The sequence below is a fragment of the Lepisosteus oculatus genome, chromosome 6 (genome assembly GCF_040954835.1).
Source record: "Lepisosteus oculatus isolate fLepOcu1 chromosome 6, fLepOcu1.hap2, whole genome shotgun sequence".
Classification (NCBI taxonomy): Eukaryota; Metazoa; Chordata; class Actinopteri; order Semionotiformes; family Lepisosteidae; genus Lepisosteus; species Lepisosteus oculatus.
In genome coordinates, this window is record NC_090701.1 from 50,418,832 (window position 1) to 50,433,102 (window position 14,271).

At 41.5% G+C, this 14,271-nt stretch overlaps 1 protein-coding gene across 3 annotated transcripts in view; it reads right to left on the reverse strand.

The window, feature by feature from the left end:
• Nucleotides 1-3,990, reverse strand: part of unm_hu7910 (un-named hu7910) — an 84,007-nt gene extending 80,017 nt beyond the window's left edge. The window contains exon 1 of one of the 3 annotated variants that reach the window (XM_015353578.2): nucleotides 3,619-3,990. In XM_015353578.2, coding sequence (XP_015209064.2) covers nucleotides 3,619-3,661 — 43 coding nt within the window. In that variant the 5' untranslated portion in view covers nucleotides 3,662-3,990. The remainder of the gene's footprint in view (nucleotides 1-3,618) is intronic. The other 2 variants (XM_015353580.2, XM_015353581.2) reach the window with 2 other exon arrangements.
• Between the last annotated feature and the right edge of the window lie 10,281 nt (nucleotides 3,991-14,271).

The following is a 14,271-nucleotide window of genomic DNA, read 5'->3' on the forward strand; positions in this document are numbered from 1 at the left end:
GCTTGGGAGTCACAAACAAATTTTCACTTGGACCAAAGTTTACAATGGTGTGACCAACAGTGGCTAAGTCATGACAGTACTGCAAAGCCTTTGGGTGGGATCTGGGCCTCTGGACTCTCGTCATAAAAAACTCATTTCTCCCCCCCAACACAGAATAAACAATCAATCTTCACAGAGTGGATGACAGAAGTAAGAGTGAGAGTGAAGCTCTTTCAGGCTGCCAGAGATGGTTCTACTCAGCATCAACAGGAAAAACAAAAAAAACAAACCTAAGGTCGTCTTTTGCATAGAGGAAACAAATAGCATTAACTGCAGACTTCAATGTCCGGCCAAATGAAGAGAGAAGCTGTAGATACGTTTCACACACAAAGTCAGTGTAATTCAGTGCCATCTTTTTGAGCAATGCAGATGGTTAATTAACCTTGTTAACACAAAAGATTCTCACACTTGCAAATTAGGGGGAAGCTAGACTAGCATGGAAATGTCAAAGAAACCGATATGGTTTAACGTTTTAAGGTGTATAGTTGTCAGGCATCAGCTAGATAAAACTGTAACAGTGCCAAGATTTAGAAATACGATTTAACAATAACACTACACTTACGGATGAATCAAGCAGGAATCACATGGAAAGGTAAAACAAATGATCCTTCAGTACTTCCTTAATCAAGGTAAATCAGTCTTTAGTGTTACTAAAAACGTTTTTAAAGGTTAAAAAAGTAACAAATTATACTGAATATTACTCTGCAAGCCAGAATATTTTTCTCATCTCTGTCATAACTATAACTGGTTATACATCTTTCCAAAACATGAATCGACATGTTTAAACAAGAAAATGCCTTCTGGGTTAATTATATGTTTTTTCCCATCCTTCTGCTATTTTGAGGAACATTTTATATTTTCACTGTAGAAGCAGTATCACAGCAATCACAGTATTGCATGTGGTTTCAGTCCAGAATTACAAGACTGGGAAAGAGTGAAAAGGAATACAGCACACTGGGCTGGTTTCACACCGCCTGACTAGTACTATTCCTGGACTACCAAACCACATGTTAAATTTAAGTAAACTGTTCTATCCGAAGAGGTCACCAGCTTTGACACCTGCCCTTCGTGCAGAGGTAAGCAATTTAATTCATCGATGGTCCCAAACATTTTCAACGCAATTCATGCAGTACTTTTCACCCCAGATGATCCCAAAGCACTTTACAAATGGAACTCAGTTTATCTACCAGTAACTTAGCTGATGTATGGCAGAAGCCCTACTACACAGTAGCAGCTTAGGATGTTCCCCTTAGGGGAATTGCTTCACCAATTTAAATAATCAAGATTGTCCAGGCCTACAGTGGACTTCGACCAAGACAATGGGGTAACGCCCATATGCATCAAGCAGTGCCACTGGATCAATGATGACCAAGGGCATAAATGAACAAGACATTTCTGACTCCGAGGAAATACCCAATTTAGTATAACTATGGCTACATACAATTCCATCGACTAAAATATTAATGTCACTGATCATTAAGATTTTATGAGAAACATTAAGACTAACAATTTATGATGGCCTGAACATATTGTGACACATTCACCAAATCAATACTTTCAGTGAAGCACCACATACAAATACTTGTGAATACACTTCAGAGACTTCTTCCAGCATATCCAACCCTGTTTCTATAAAACCTGGATTAGAGTTTTTAACATAACAAATTACCAATTTCTAAACACTTGGAAAAACATTTGCATGTGATCAACTGCAAATGACCTGTTAAAGGAAGCAATCTGCAGAGGGACAACAGCTCTCCTAGTTGAACTGGCCTTAATCGATCAATAACACACAAGTAAAAGGCGGATGATTTAATATGAAAGTGTTTATTTTAGATTCAGGAAAATTATACTCAAGCGTTAAAGAAAGTAGTAGGAAGACCTCCATTATAATATCATTCAGTGTAGTTACCATACCACAGAGACAGAGCTTTAGACAGAGGTCAAAGAAGACAAAAAACAGGATGAGTCCAGGTTAAAGGGGCTACATCTCTCCAGTCACAATAGAGGGACACAGGAGATTTGATTCAGGTATAGATGAGGTCAGCCAAGGATACTCGCAAATCAAGGACACAAGGACACTGGAAACTAAAAGGAAACTAATTTGGTACAAGGAACAGGAAATGCTTCTTTCCACACATAGCTGTATCTAGAACAGGTTTTCTAGCCAGGGGGTCGTGGCCAAACGACCAGGATGCACTGAATGGCTGCATAGTTTGCCCTTATATTCTGTTTCCAATCCTCAAATTTATGGTGATCTAAACAATTAGGGTGACTGGAGATCCCTGGTGCATTTTTGTAAGCTGTAGCTCGTAGATCTTCCCGTCTTAAAACAAGTCTCAAGTAATTTCCAAGATGAGGGCGAGCTATAAATGAACTCCCCAAAAAATAAAAGATGCTAAAAGGACTACATATGATATATGAACGTCTGGTGAACCTTTCATGGCTCTTATTAAATTTAACTTCTGAAGGTGTCTTATGTGCATTTAAGGCTGGAGTATTAAATCAACCAATAATCTAGCCCCATCTAGCAGGGCCCTACACGTCCGCTCTCCACATGCCAGATCCGGCAAACTTGGCAGGCCTGCGAGGTGAACTTTGTAGCAAGGGAATGCAAAACACACGTGTGCACACGGATGCGAGAACGTAAAACGGCATCTGGTCACTGTTCCTCCAACCCTGGAAGCGGGAAATCGTAGGTGTGGATTTGGATAATTGAAATCTCACCCCCCCCCCTTCCCCGCCTGTCGGGGGTCCTCCGTTTGAACTGCGATAGTAGCCACGTGTAACCCCCCTCCCATCGTCCCCCTCTTTTGTGTGACACGTGAGCATTCAGGAAAAGCGACAGCAAACGCGAAAGAAATGCCGAGCAGCTTTCATCCTGCTGGGCGGATCTTTTGAAGAGACAATTCGTGGCCCCCCGGGCAACTGACTCTAATCAAAACCAGGACGCCTCTCCGCCGAGTCCGCCCCAGCTACCTTATGTAACGCAATTTGTTCTCGCACAAGGGTTCCACTTTTACTTGGGCTGAAAGTGCACGCCACAATTTCTCAGCCTTTTCTTTTTTTAAAATCAAAAAGCCTTTTGGATCAGGAGAGGGGATAACATCCACTACCTGCAAAAAATTTTACTTCCATGCCTCATGTTTAACTCTTGTTGGCGTTTTAGATGAGGTTGGTTACAATGTAAAATGTGAGATAAAAGTAAAAAAAAAAACTAATATTTTTAGTTTCCAAACACAAGCGAGGCAACTGGCACTGGCTTTTAGAATGAATACTGCAAGGAGCGTAAATAATACATAACAAAACTACCCTGACTAGCACCACACATTACGGCGTGTGCTGTTGCAGTTACCTTCAAATGATATCTTTATCGCGAATTTAAACGACGCATTCAGTATTACCCCGGGGGGAGGGGGGACATCAGACCTCGCTCATTCTGCTTCGGATTATCTCGAACGTTTCCGCATGCATGAGCGAATACAAAATATGTATCGACCCGATTAATGTAATAGGCCTTCTGCACCGGTACAGAAGGTTGCACGTAACCCGAAGAAAGACCATATTAAAAACACTGACCTTTTTTTGGCGTGTGTCCCTTTGCATTTTTCTTGGTGGCCATGGCAATTAAAAACTGTTTTCCGTCTCTGAGATAAACCCTAAGTTGCACGCTCAGTCTCCCTAACTTCCTCGATCACTGCCCCCAGTGAATCCCAGGGAAGAAAAAAAAAATCAAATCCCTATGCCCCTACCGCAACCCGTTTACTTTTTTTGAGTGACTCCACGCCCCTCCAACCGAAAGCTGGCTAAATCTTTTCGGAGGCGGAGAGACCGACGCCCGAATCCAATCGCGGAAGAGGCGGTTGCTCTACTGAAGCGTGTGGATTGCCGCAGGTTAGATCCGCCTTGTAGTGTTTTTTCCCACCATTTTTTCTTTTGCCAGCACTGGGAACGTGGCAACATGGAAGAGACGTTTCCTCGCGAGAGCTTCGTTAGGTTGCTTATGAGAGAGACGTGATGCGAGAACGCAGGCTGGAGGAAGATGGTTTCCTCTCATCCGGACTTTGTTTAGGACCGTGATAAAGTTGGTGTATCCCACATTAGAAGAAGAAAAACGTCTGTGTTTGAATATGTCCTGAAAAGAATTGTTCATGTGCACTTCCGGTGGCGTGCCACTTGACCACTTGAGCTAATAATAATAATTATTATTGCTTACACTTATATAGCGCTTTTCTGGACGCTCCACTAAAAGCGTTATACAGGTAATGAGGACTCCCCTCCACCACCACCAATGTGCAGCCCCATCTGATATTTTGTTACTTCTTTTTTTTAACAGTAATTTAATTCTCAGAACGATGCTTTCCGTGAGCGTACTTCAGATTTTGTAATGCTGCAGTCCGAGTCGTTTACTCCAGGCACTCACGTTTCGAAATGGGATCATCCATTGGGCTAGATGGACTTAATCGTGTTGACTCATTTTGTGGTAGAAATAATTATTTTTGCTAAATACAGTCTTATGTTTGGGTCGATTTTGAAAGTTTTAAATCGACTGTGCAGCAGACACTCAAGATATGAATTAGTGGACTAGTGAAACTACTTCCAACTCCTGTTTTCCGATTTATATTGTTCTCCACGGTATTATGTATAAACTGACCGGAAAGGCAGATATCTTTTCTCAGGTGCTGTACAGTTTATTAAAGCATAGCAATGCAATGAAAGCGTCAGTGATTAATTCTCACTTATTTTGTAAATACTGTAGTGAGACGGAGTTGGTGAAGATGCAGACGGGAATTAAGGTTCTTTCAGAATAGAAACGGCTCTTTAATGCCGGCACAGCAGCAACGACAGAGGGCTATGACACAATAGGGTCACTTGGAGTACAGGTACATAGTGATAGCGTGGTTAAGTGGGTACAGGTATAAAAAGGTGTAAACTGGCGATAACTATTTATATAGTAACCCAACAGCCCACAATAATGTGCAACCGCACCAGAAGGTCAACCCCCTGTGGCTCCTCCTCCTGTCTGCCCCTCGCCGCGCATCTCAGCCGGGCGATCTTCGGCCGCAACGCCAGGCGAGGGCGCCACAATACATATCTGATATTAGCGGGTAGTTGGTATCATTACACCCCCCAAAACAAAAACCCTACAGCTAATGTTATGGTTTGTAAATGTGAAACAGCATTTGACCATAGAGTGGGGTGGGGATCCATATCGCCAAGATCCTGGCTGTAATAGGTGTGTGTGCAAGTTTTGCCTGCTCTGGGTTTTTGCCAGATGTGATCGGCCGCTCTTGCTCTGGTTTCTTCCTAGATATTCAGGTTAGTGTTGACTGGGAGCTCTGCATTGTAACTATTGGAAGGGGGAGAGGGATTTTTTGCATGTTCCGTTCAATACTCTATTGCCATAAAAACTAATTTATTGTAATTCGGCTTGGTGAGCTCATACATAGCTCATACAGACATGTAATACGAATATACAACATAAAGCTGATAATAGACAGCATCCACTTAGTACATTACTTAATATAATACTTAATCCACCTTAAACACACATCAGTAATGAAACAAATCACAGTGAGACCCGACAAAATAACAATGAGCCCTTCAAAAAATATGCATCTCACTACCTCTGGGTAGATGCCGTTACAAAATCTAGTGGTCCTTGACTTGATAGACCTGAGCCGTGATCTACCAAGAGGGGAGGAAAGTAACCAGAGGCTGGGCAAGATGCAACCAGTATTGGTTATGGGCCAATTGAGACATGGACCCAGAAGTGCTTGAAAGGCCACGAGACTTTCTTACATCTGTGACCTCTCTGGTGTTCCTAATGGCATCCTTTGAATTTCAACTGCCAGAGTAAAAAAAACTGGAATTCATGACATTGAAAGCAAGAGTCAATCTATAAGCATAAAATTGACCAGTGGTTAGCATTGCTGCCATTCAGCGCTGGGGCCCTGGATTCAGCTCATGTAGGTTTCCTCCCACTGCTCAAAGACATGCTGGTGGGTACATTGGCTTCTAGGAAAACTGGCTCTGGTGCCAGTGATGTCTGTGTGAGCCCTGCGATGGACAGGATTCCCATCCAGGGTGTACCCCAGCCAGCAGCCATATCACCTTGCAGCTCACAGCTAAAAACCCACTGAAGCTCAGCTGGTGTGAGCCTGGTCAGTACCTGGATGGGAGACCTCCTGTGAAAAACTAAGGTTGCTGCTGGAACAGGTGTTAGAGGGGCCAGTAGGGGGCGCTCACCCTGCATTAAGTCTGTGTGGGTCATAACGTCCCAGTGTGGCGATGGTAACACTATACTGTAAACAGGTGCTGTCCTTCAGAGGAGATGTAAAACTGAGGTCCTAACTCTCTCTCATTGTTAAAAATCCCAGGATTTTTCTTGAAAAGAGTGGGGGTGAAGGGACCAGCCAAACAGTATTGACTGACGGGCTGCAGACACACGGTGCAAGATGGACTGGTTAGTAAACAGAAATCCTCTGCGTGAGCAGCTGTGAGTGTGTGACCCAGCCTAGTGGTTTAAGCAAGAGATGTCAGCAGCTGGAGGCGGACCTGAGTGGGAAGCCAGTGCTGCATGCAAGGTGGACTGATTGTCTGGTGAGGTGGCTTAATCCCCCCCTCAAAGCAACGCTGATGCCGTAGACCAGTAGATGGCACTCTTCCCTTGGAGTCATGGTGACCAGAGACACTGTGCAGTAGTTGGAGATATTCTTTGAATTACTACATCCTGTCTGTTAGGATTATGGATGTTAACTATGGTCTTCTGCTTAACATTCATTCTTTACTTGCCTGCCTAAAGCTGTCTCTTACTCCAAGCAATTTCTAATTGAACTCCCTGAACTGCCCTGTACTGGGACTCCTGCTGCTTAGGGCCAGCCAAGCTTCCACCATGGGGGTGTTTCACGTCCGTGGGAGAAGACGTGGATCTGCCTCTGCTCGAAGAAAATTCTTCTGCTCCCGAAAGCACATTGGGAGCTTTTGGGATGAAAAGCTCTATCTAATTGCAATGAATTATTACATTCAATGATGGATTAATACACTGCCGTCGCTATGTCCTGCGCCCAGCTATGGCAGAGCCATTATTCTAATTGAATCTAACCTTCAATCTATCATCCTTCTGTGTTTGAGCCTCAGTGACTTTTGCTTGCCTTGTTGCTTTTAATACTAAGAGGTCCACAGTGAGACATTTTTGAAATGAAAATCCGATGCCGATTTGATATTAATAGAAACATTGCATCACTGATATCAAAGGGATTGCTGGTCATTTAAGCACCTGTTCACATTGTCAAGCACTGTTAATACTCACCTGCTCCTACCGGTGTCAGAAGTGCGGTATGGCTGTATCGCCTTCCATCTTGATTCCCACTTCCGCCTCGACAGCTATAGGTGCATAGTTGCTCATTTAAAAAAATGCGTGTTGAAGAAGTGTTTTTGTTTCCTCATGTGGTTTTCTTCAAAGTAAGTTGTCACTGCACAATGATAAATGAAATCTTACTTCACAGTGGACTATTTGACTTCGTCCAGTAAGCAGGCACACTGCTGTGTCAGTGCTAATTCCTACACCGTCGACTTTTCACACCGTATTCATAACAACTTCTATTATAAGACCCATGGGGTGTGTAATTAGTTTCACAAATGTGTTGTTCACAGTATTGCTCTAGAACGTTGCAAGGGTTGATTCAATATTAAATGTTGCGATTTTAGAAGATGTCGATTTAAAAAAAAAGTAAGTAGTGTTATTATTTTTGCAAGAAGTTGTAGCATTTTGTGGGACAGTCTGTACACCTCCTTGACTTTCTTTCTTTTCTGTGGATGCTGTGTGGGAGAAGAGTCCAGTCCAGGCTGCAATTCCTGACTGAAATTAACCTGACTGGTTTAGATAACTCAACAGCAGTGGTGATTGTTTTAAGCTTTCTAAGGTTCTTTTTTTAATTTATAGATATTAAGCATCATTCTCCACAAAATGATGGCTTTACATTTTTTTCTTTATTTTTTAGATTTCGAGTTTACATACATGAACATATAGTACAACTCAATATGTTGGAAGAAAAAGAAAGAAACTGACTATTTCACAGTGTTATGTTAGGGCTGAACGCCGATAAACAAGCAGGACCTTATGCGGCGCATGTTGGTATTCTTGAAGGCAAACAAGTCTGAAAAGGACAGCCCGAGAGGCGTGAATTCCGATGGCCAAAATGTGGGAATTTGGGATATAAAGGAGGCAGGTGTGATAGATTAACGAGGTGACGAGGTTCAATTAGTGGCGGGTGCCATGCTTGGTCATAACAGTTAGTCCACAAATTACATCAATCTGCAGTGTTTAATATACCTATCATCAGAAATATAAATAACTAGTTGATGAGTGTGAACAAACCCAATTCTATATTCTATCTTTACTGTAAAAAATAATTCAACAATCTGTTGCATACCTTTGTAAAACAGTTTAATAACTGCATAGTCTGCATTTGTCTTGCAAACATTATTTGTTTCTTACTACATCATCAAAGTTTCTTACTAAGTCATAGTAGCCATTAGTAATGCCACTGTCTGCTCCTATTGTCAGATGTTATTGACTGAACACCTATTAGAAGAGATTAAATCTTATGTAAAATAACGACACATTAATAAAGTAGATTATATTTTGTCTTTACTTCTGGGCAGGAAAAAATCTGGCACAATGCTCTAGTTCTGAAAATAAACCTACCAGGAAACTAGCATTAGATTTCACTGAGCTGCAGTGCTAATTTTACTTAAAGATATACAGTGCCAGACCTGTCTCATTAACGCAGCTCTTTTGCTATTAAGAGATTCTTAAAATGTTTGCACTTGTGGAAGACAAGTCCCCAGTGCCTCCATTTCACACTTAATAAACTTAGATGAAATTAATGAATTTAAAATATATTTTCCACAGGTCTTCAACATCTTCATGATATTAATGTGTTCATTAAAATTTTGGACATACCTTTTACATTTGGAAGAAAATTAATAAATGTGAGACTTGAAATCTAGCCTCTGTATGTTCAAAATAAAAGCTTTGTAGAAAGAAATCTTTCCATTCTGCATTCTATGTTGATCTCCGCTCTTTTCTGACCACCTTTGGTTTTCATGCTGGTTAGGTATTTTAACACCCAGCAGTGTACATACTGTAATAGCATCGGTTTTGCCCACTATGGACACCTGCTATGACAGCACTGTGGTACTACAAACCATAATCTTTTCTTACCTGTCACCAGACATGAACAATCTTTTTCAGAAGGTATTTGGAATTGTTCATCTTCACAATTCTTCAAGTTAGCATATCTTCATGTTCGTGATAACAGTAATAGAATTCAAGTCAATTTGACATGCAACACCAATACCATTGTATCCATTTTCCAATTGCTTTATCCTAGCATTGAGGGGCAGCCTAAACCTATCCCAGCAAGCAACAGGTACAAGACCTGGACAGGACGCACATACAGACACAAACATCCACACTGACACCAGGGTCAATTTTCCCATAAGCCAATTAACCTACCAGTGTGTCTTTGGACTGTGGGTGAAAACCAGAGGACCTAGAGAAAACCCATGCCAACACAGAGAGGATATACAGTACAAATTCCACAGAGATAGCAGCCCAGGTCTGAAATTGAACCTAGGGCCCCAGCACTGCAAAGCAGTAATGGTAACCAGTGCTCCAACCATGCCCCAAGCTATTGTATCCACCAGTTACAAATTCTTCTTCAGCCTCTCCTTGTTCAAATTTAAATTGGGAAGAATTTAAAGATCAGTCTTGGCTCAACAACACATATTTAAAGGTTATTCATGAAATTATGAAGGAAGTTAATTCCCTCTGCTTTCTGAGGTCGTAGAACTAGGATAGTAGGATTGTTGTAGTTCAGATGTTCTAGAATGAAGTAGGACCCACAGCCTACTGAACTGGTGTACTGTTGTACAGCAGCTTAACGTCACATTATCATATCCCACTGCTTTCCACTGAGGGCTTTACACAGCTGAGTCAGCAAGCCAGCATAATGTTTAAACAGCATTCAGTATGTAGTTATGTTCAGTTTGGGGCCCACACTTGCAATCATGAGCCTACAGTATGTTTCCTCATCAGCAAATACACAAGGCACAAGATGCTGTTGAGCAGGATCCAGCATCCACCTGACTCTTTCATCAGCTCTACTGTGGTCTCATATGTGATGAAATTCTGTGACACCCATCTAGTAGAAACTCTTGACAGGCTAGGATGTTCATGGATAATGGACTCATTTATTTCCAACAGAAATGTGAGACTCTTTTGCACGTTCTGTTTAATTCTGTGTTTCTACACAGTGGAAAACGAGGATACTGACGTGTATTTGAGTGCCATGTCAGCACTCAGATGTTATCAGGCTTTCTACAGTAGAGACTGCTTTTAGGCTGTTTGGGTACAAAGTTCATCTGAACCAAAGTCATCTTGTATCAGTTACCTACAATATGTAACTGTCTTCATTCAGAATACTAAGGAGCAGCTTCTTCTACCTCAACAGCTATGCATCTATGCATTTGTTTGGCACCACATCCGTCTTTGCAAAAGACTTTGATAACTACATGTTACTCAAGCTTTGAAAACATTATCTTTCAGTGAACTTAGGAGAAACAGAATATGGCATTAGTAGATTAGTTTTATCATCCACCGATGATGATTAAAGTGCAAAAAGAAACATGAACATGCAATATGAACCAGAAAATAGTCGCAGTCTAAGCAATTGAATCAACAAAATATCTGGAATAGCTCTCATCTAGATTTACAAATAAAGGTGCGTGCTGCAAGAAAAAGTATAGTGCAATGCATTCCTATTTGTGGTGCACATGAGAACTCCTAATTAGATGAGACTGAATCTCATTTTTAACCACAGAAATGAAACAAAAGATGAAATCAAATGTGATGTCAATTCTATAAATCTCCAACAGAGAGCACAGCTGAATATATTTTCTTGTTTACACACTGGTTTCTCAGGGAGGAATTGGCAGTTTGACTGGTTTGTTTATGAAGGTTTTCTGTGGTACATTTTCCCAAGATTTTCCCTCGGTTATAAAAGATTTAGTTTAATCTGTCATGGCTGGCCGTGATTTGTGCCTTCATTTACAACATCTCCACACGCTGTACACTGATATTGCTTTGCTTTACCGCGCTTTTACCAAAGAACATCACAGTACGATTGAATTATGTGTTTCCACACGGTGGAAATTGAGGATACTAAAGTGCATTTTAGTTTTACTGGGGTTTGTTTTTCATTACCTGAGAGAAGAACAGTAACAAAGCATATTCACCATTAACAGTACATTTATCTTCCACTGCATCAATGATGACTACAGGTGTTGTACTTTCCTATACCGTTAGTCAGCTCTGAAATAAGAGGGATGGGATATAAAATTACATGTAATTTTAAGTAAAGTTTCAGTTTACTGAAGTTTCATATAAATTATTATTGAATTCTGAGACTAGCTAGGCTGAAGGCTAATTGTTGTGTGCAGTCTTTCAACAAATTAAAATCTTCTCTATTTTATTTTTTTCTTTGCATTTTAATTTTAATGTGAGTTTTGCTTATCTGAGATTACTTTAATCCAATACGATACCTTAAGAAGCAAAGGATGAAATGGTGCTTTATGAATTAATTTTGTTGATTGATTGCAGGAGTTCCAGTCTCTGACTAACCACAGAGGCGTAGGACTCTGCTTCAAGCTCTCACATGGATATTCATTGGTCTAAGGGTAGGATTGGCCTAAAGGACAACCAAGTTTTTGGACAAACTGAGAAACTTGGGCCAGGTCTGTGGCTAGCTTCCTCTTTGCTGATGGTAGACGTTTGGTTATCCTAAATTGTATGATGAATTGTGTGATGCCCTAAGATAACATGGAGTTATACCACTGCCTCACACATGCACAATAGAACCTTAAGATATACAATACCATGCTACATTTCACAGAGACCCAGTGCAATTTACAGAGGGCCGGGGTCATGTGCTGATTCGGTGTAGTTTTAGTTAGCAAATGCAATTGCTGGATTTTACTGAAATGTATTGAGTAATTTAGTAGATATTGTCTAATATTGATTAAGTGGAGGCTACTATATACAGTATAATTTAGCACCAGATAGAGTAAGGGGCCTTGATAAAGCAATGTTACACAGATGCAAGAAAGAAATAAAGGGCCAGCACCATGTACTATGATTAATTATGACACAATCAGATTTAAAACAGCCAATAATTATGAATAAGTTCCCATTAGTCAAACCAATAATGTACCAGTGATAATGTCCCATGTAGTGGAATAGAATAATTGACAGTATCAAAAGCTGCAATTCAATCCTAAAGAAAGATCATTTTAAGTGACCCAGGGTCAGAAAATGAATTATTATCACAAATTCTCATTTAATTTGTGCTAAGTCAGAGGGTCTTACAACAAAATACCAGATAGATCTCACTGTTGCGTATTGCATCAGTCCCCACATTTTACTATTAATGCTAATTTCTTTTTTCTAGTTTCTTTAAGTGATAAAAAGACAGGTAAAAAATGTAAATCTTCTGACTTATGTAAGGTGGAACACTTTCCTTGCCAATGATGTCTCTTTCTCATCACTAGATGGCAGTGAGGCCTTATGAATTTATCCCTCTGCTTTCAAGAGCCAGACGCACCAAAGGGGGCACAGGAGTTCAGAATTCGTCTTGCTTATTTCTGCCATAAGCCACAGCATTCTTTTAGTGGAGACTGGTATTCTGCTGAAGGTAGAAGGCTAGCATCTGAAAATGAGAAAGAAAAAGAACTAAGGAAACTTCAGCTGCTGCCCAGGTTATTCACAAAACACGAAGTCGATTTTTTCTCTCTGTCTCACCGTTTCTCTTGGTATCGTTTTTCCCCACTTCTCTTTCCCTTAAACTCATTTTTCCTGCCTGTCTGATCTCTCAAGCTGACAGAGCGTAACCCTGTTATTTGAGAAAAGATGAGAGATCCTAAAATACAAAGCATCAGACGACCACTTCCACCACTGTAGGGGAAGCACTGAGCCAGGGCGGGCAAGAATTCTCAAAGCTTCTAGAACGTTGTCAGGGGCCCAAAGCTCCTTAAATTGTCCCATAATTTGTGCAAGTGTTACTCGTCTGTAACAGACCGCCCTTGGATGGTAGTGGAGCCTGCACATGAAACCAACCCTAATATGGGAGATGAAATGGCCAATGGAACTGCCCCAGTGGTACACTTCCTTGCCTACCCTGTAGTCACCACTAAACCCGCATGTTTAACTCCACACAACGAGGAGAGTAAATGCCTCGCCCTCACGTTTAGGCCAGTCCGCTCTTACCATCCTGCTTTCTAACTGGTGGGCTGGCATGGCAACGATCGAGGCTGCTACTAATTAAGATAACTCTTGACTTTACTTTTACCCCACCCCACCCCCTCCCAGTGGTGTACTTGTAAACCTTATTAAGTCTCCACAGAGGATCTCACCCTGAGATCATATAACCTCACTGTCCCGAGTGACGGTGAGGATTAGGTTAGACAACCTCTGTCTCCACAGTGATTGCTTTTATAGAGAACCGGTGTTCCCCAGATGCAGCCTGGTCCCTAATTCCCAAGGAACGTGTTTCTGGGACTACATTAACACTGCCCTTTGGCGGTTCAGCCCCGTTTCTACAGTCCCATCCAGGCCACCCTTCTCCATGCACACAAGTGACCCCCTTAACTTTGGGACAGATTGAACTGGCTGTCGATCTCAAACCATAGTTGCAAATACAGTAAGGTTACGGCACTGCCTGAGTCGATGAGGGCCTGGACCATCTTCCTGCTCATCCTGGCTGTGGCTTCAAGTACCAGAGTGGACATGTTATTCTGTGCTACACGTTTAGAATGTGAAACTAGAGCCTGCGTTAGGCCGACACTACCATCCGCAGGTTCCAGACTGGCAGGGCCTGTGTCTGCATTCTCCACACGTATAAAAGCAAGAGTCTGAAGAGCTACTGTATGTGCCCAATACCAGCAATTCCCTGACTTTAGCTGCTGAATTAATTTCAGTTGAAGACGTTTTTTCTTAGCTAGATCGATCCAATCAAACAACTGAGAGTTGGGCGAGACACCGGCTCAATATTTCCAGGCATGAAATTGTCGTGCCCTTACGTGACTAGTGACTCACATTCTTGCCAAAATCTCACATTTCAAAAGGTTATACAGGGATGCTTCGGAACCCTCAAGGTCAAAATATACTTT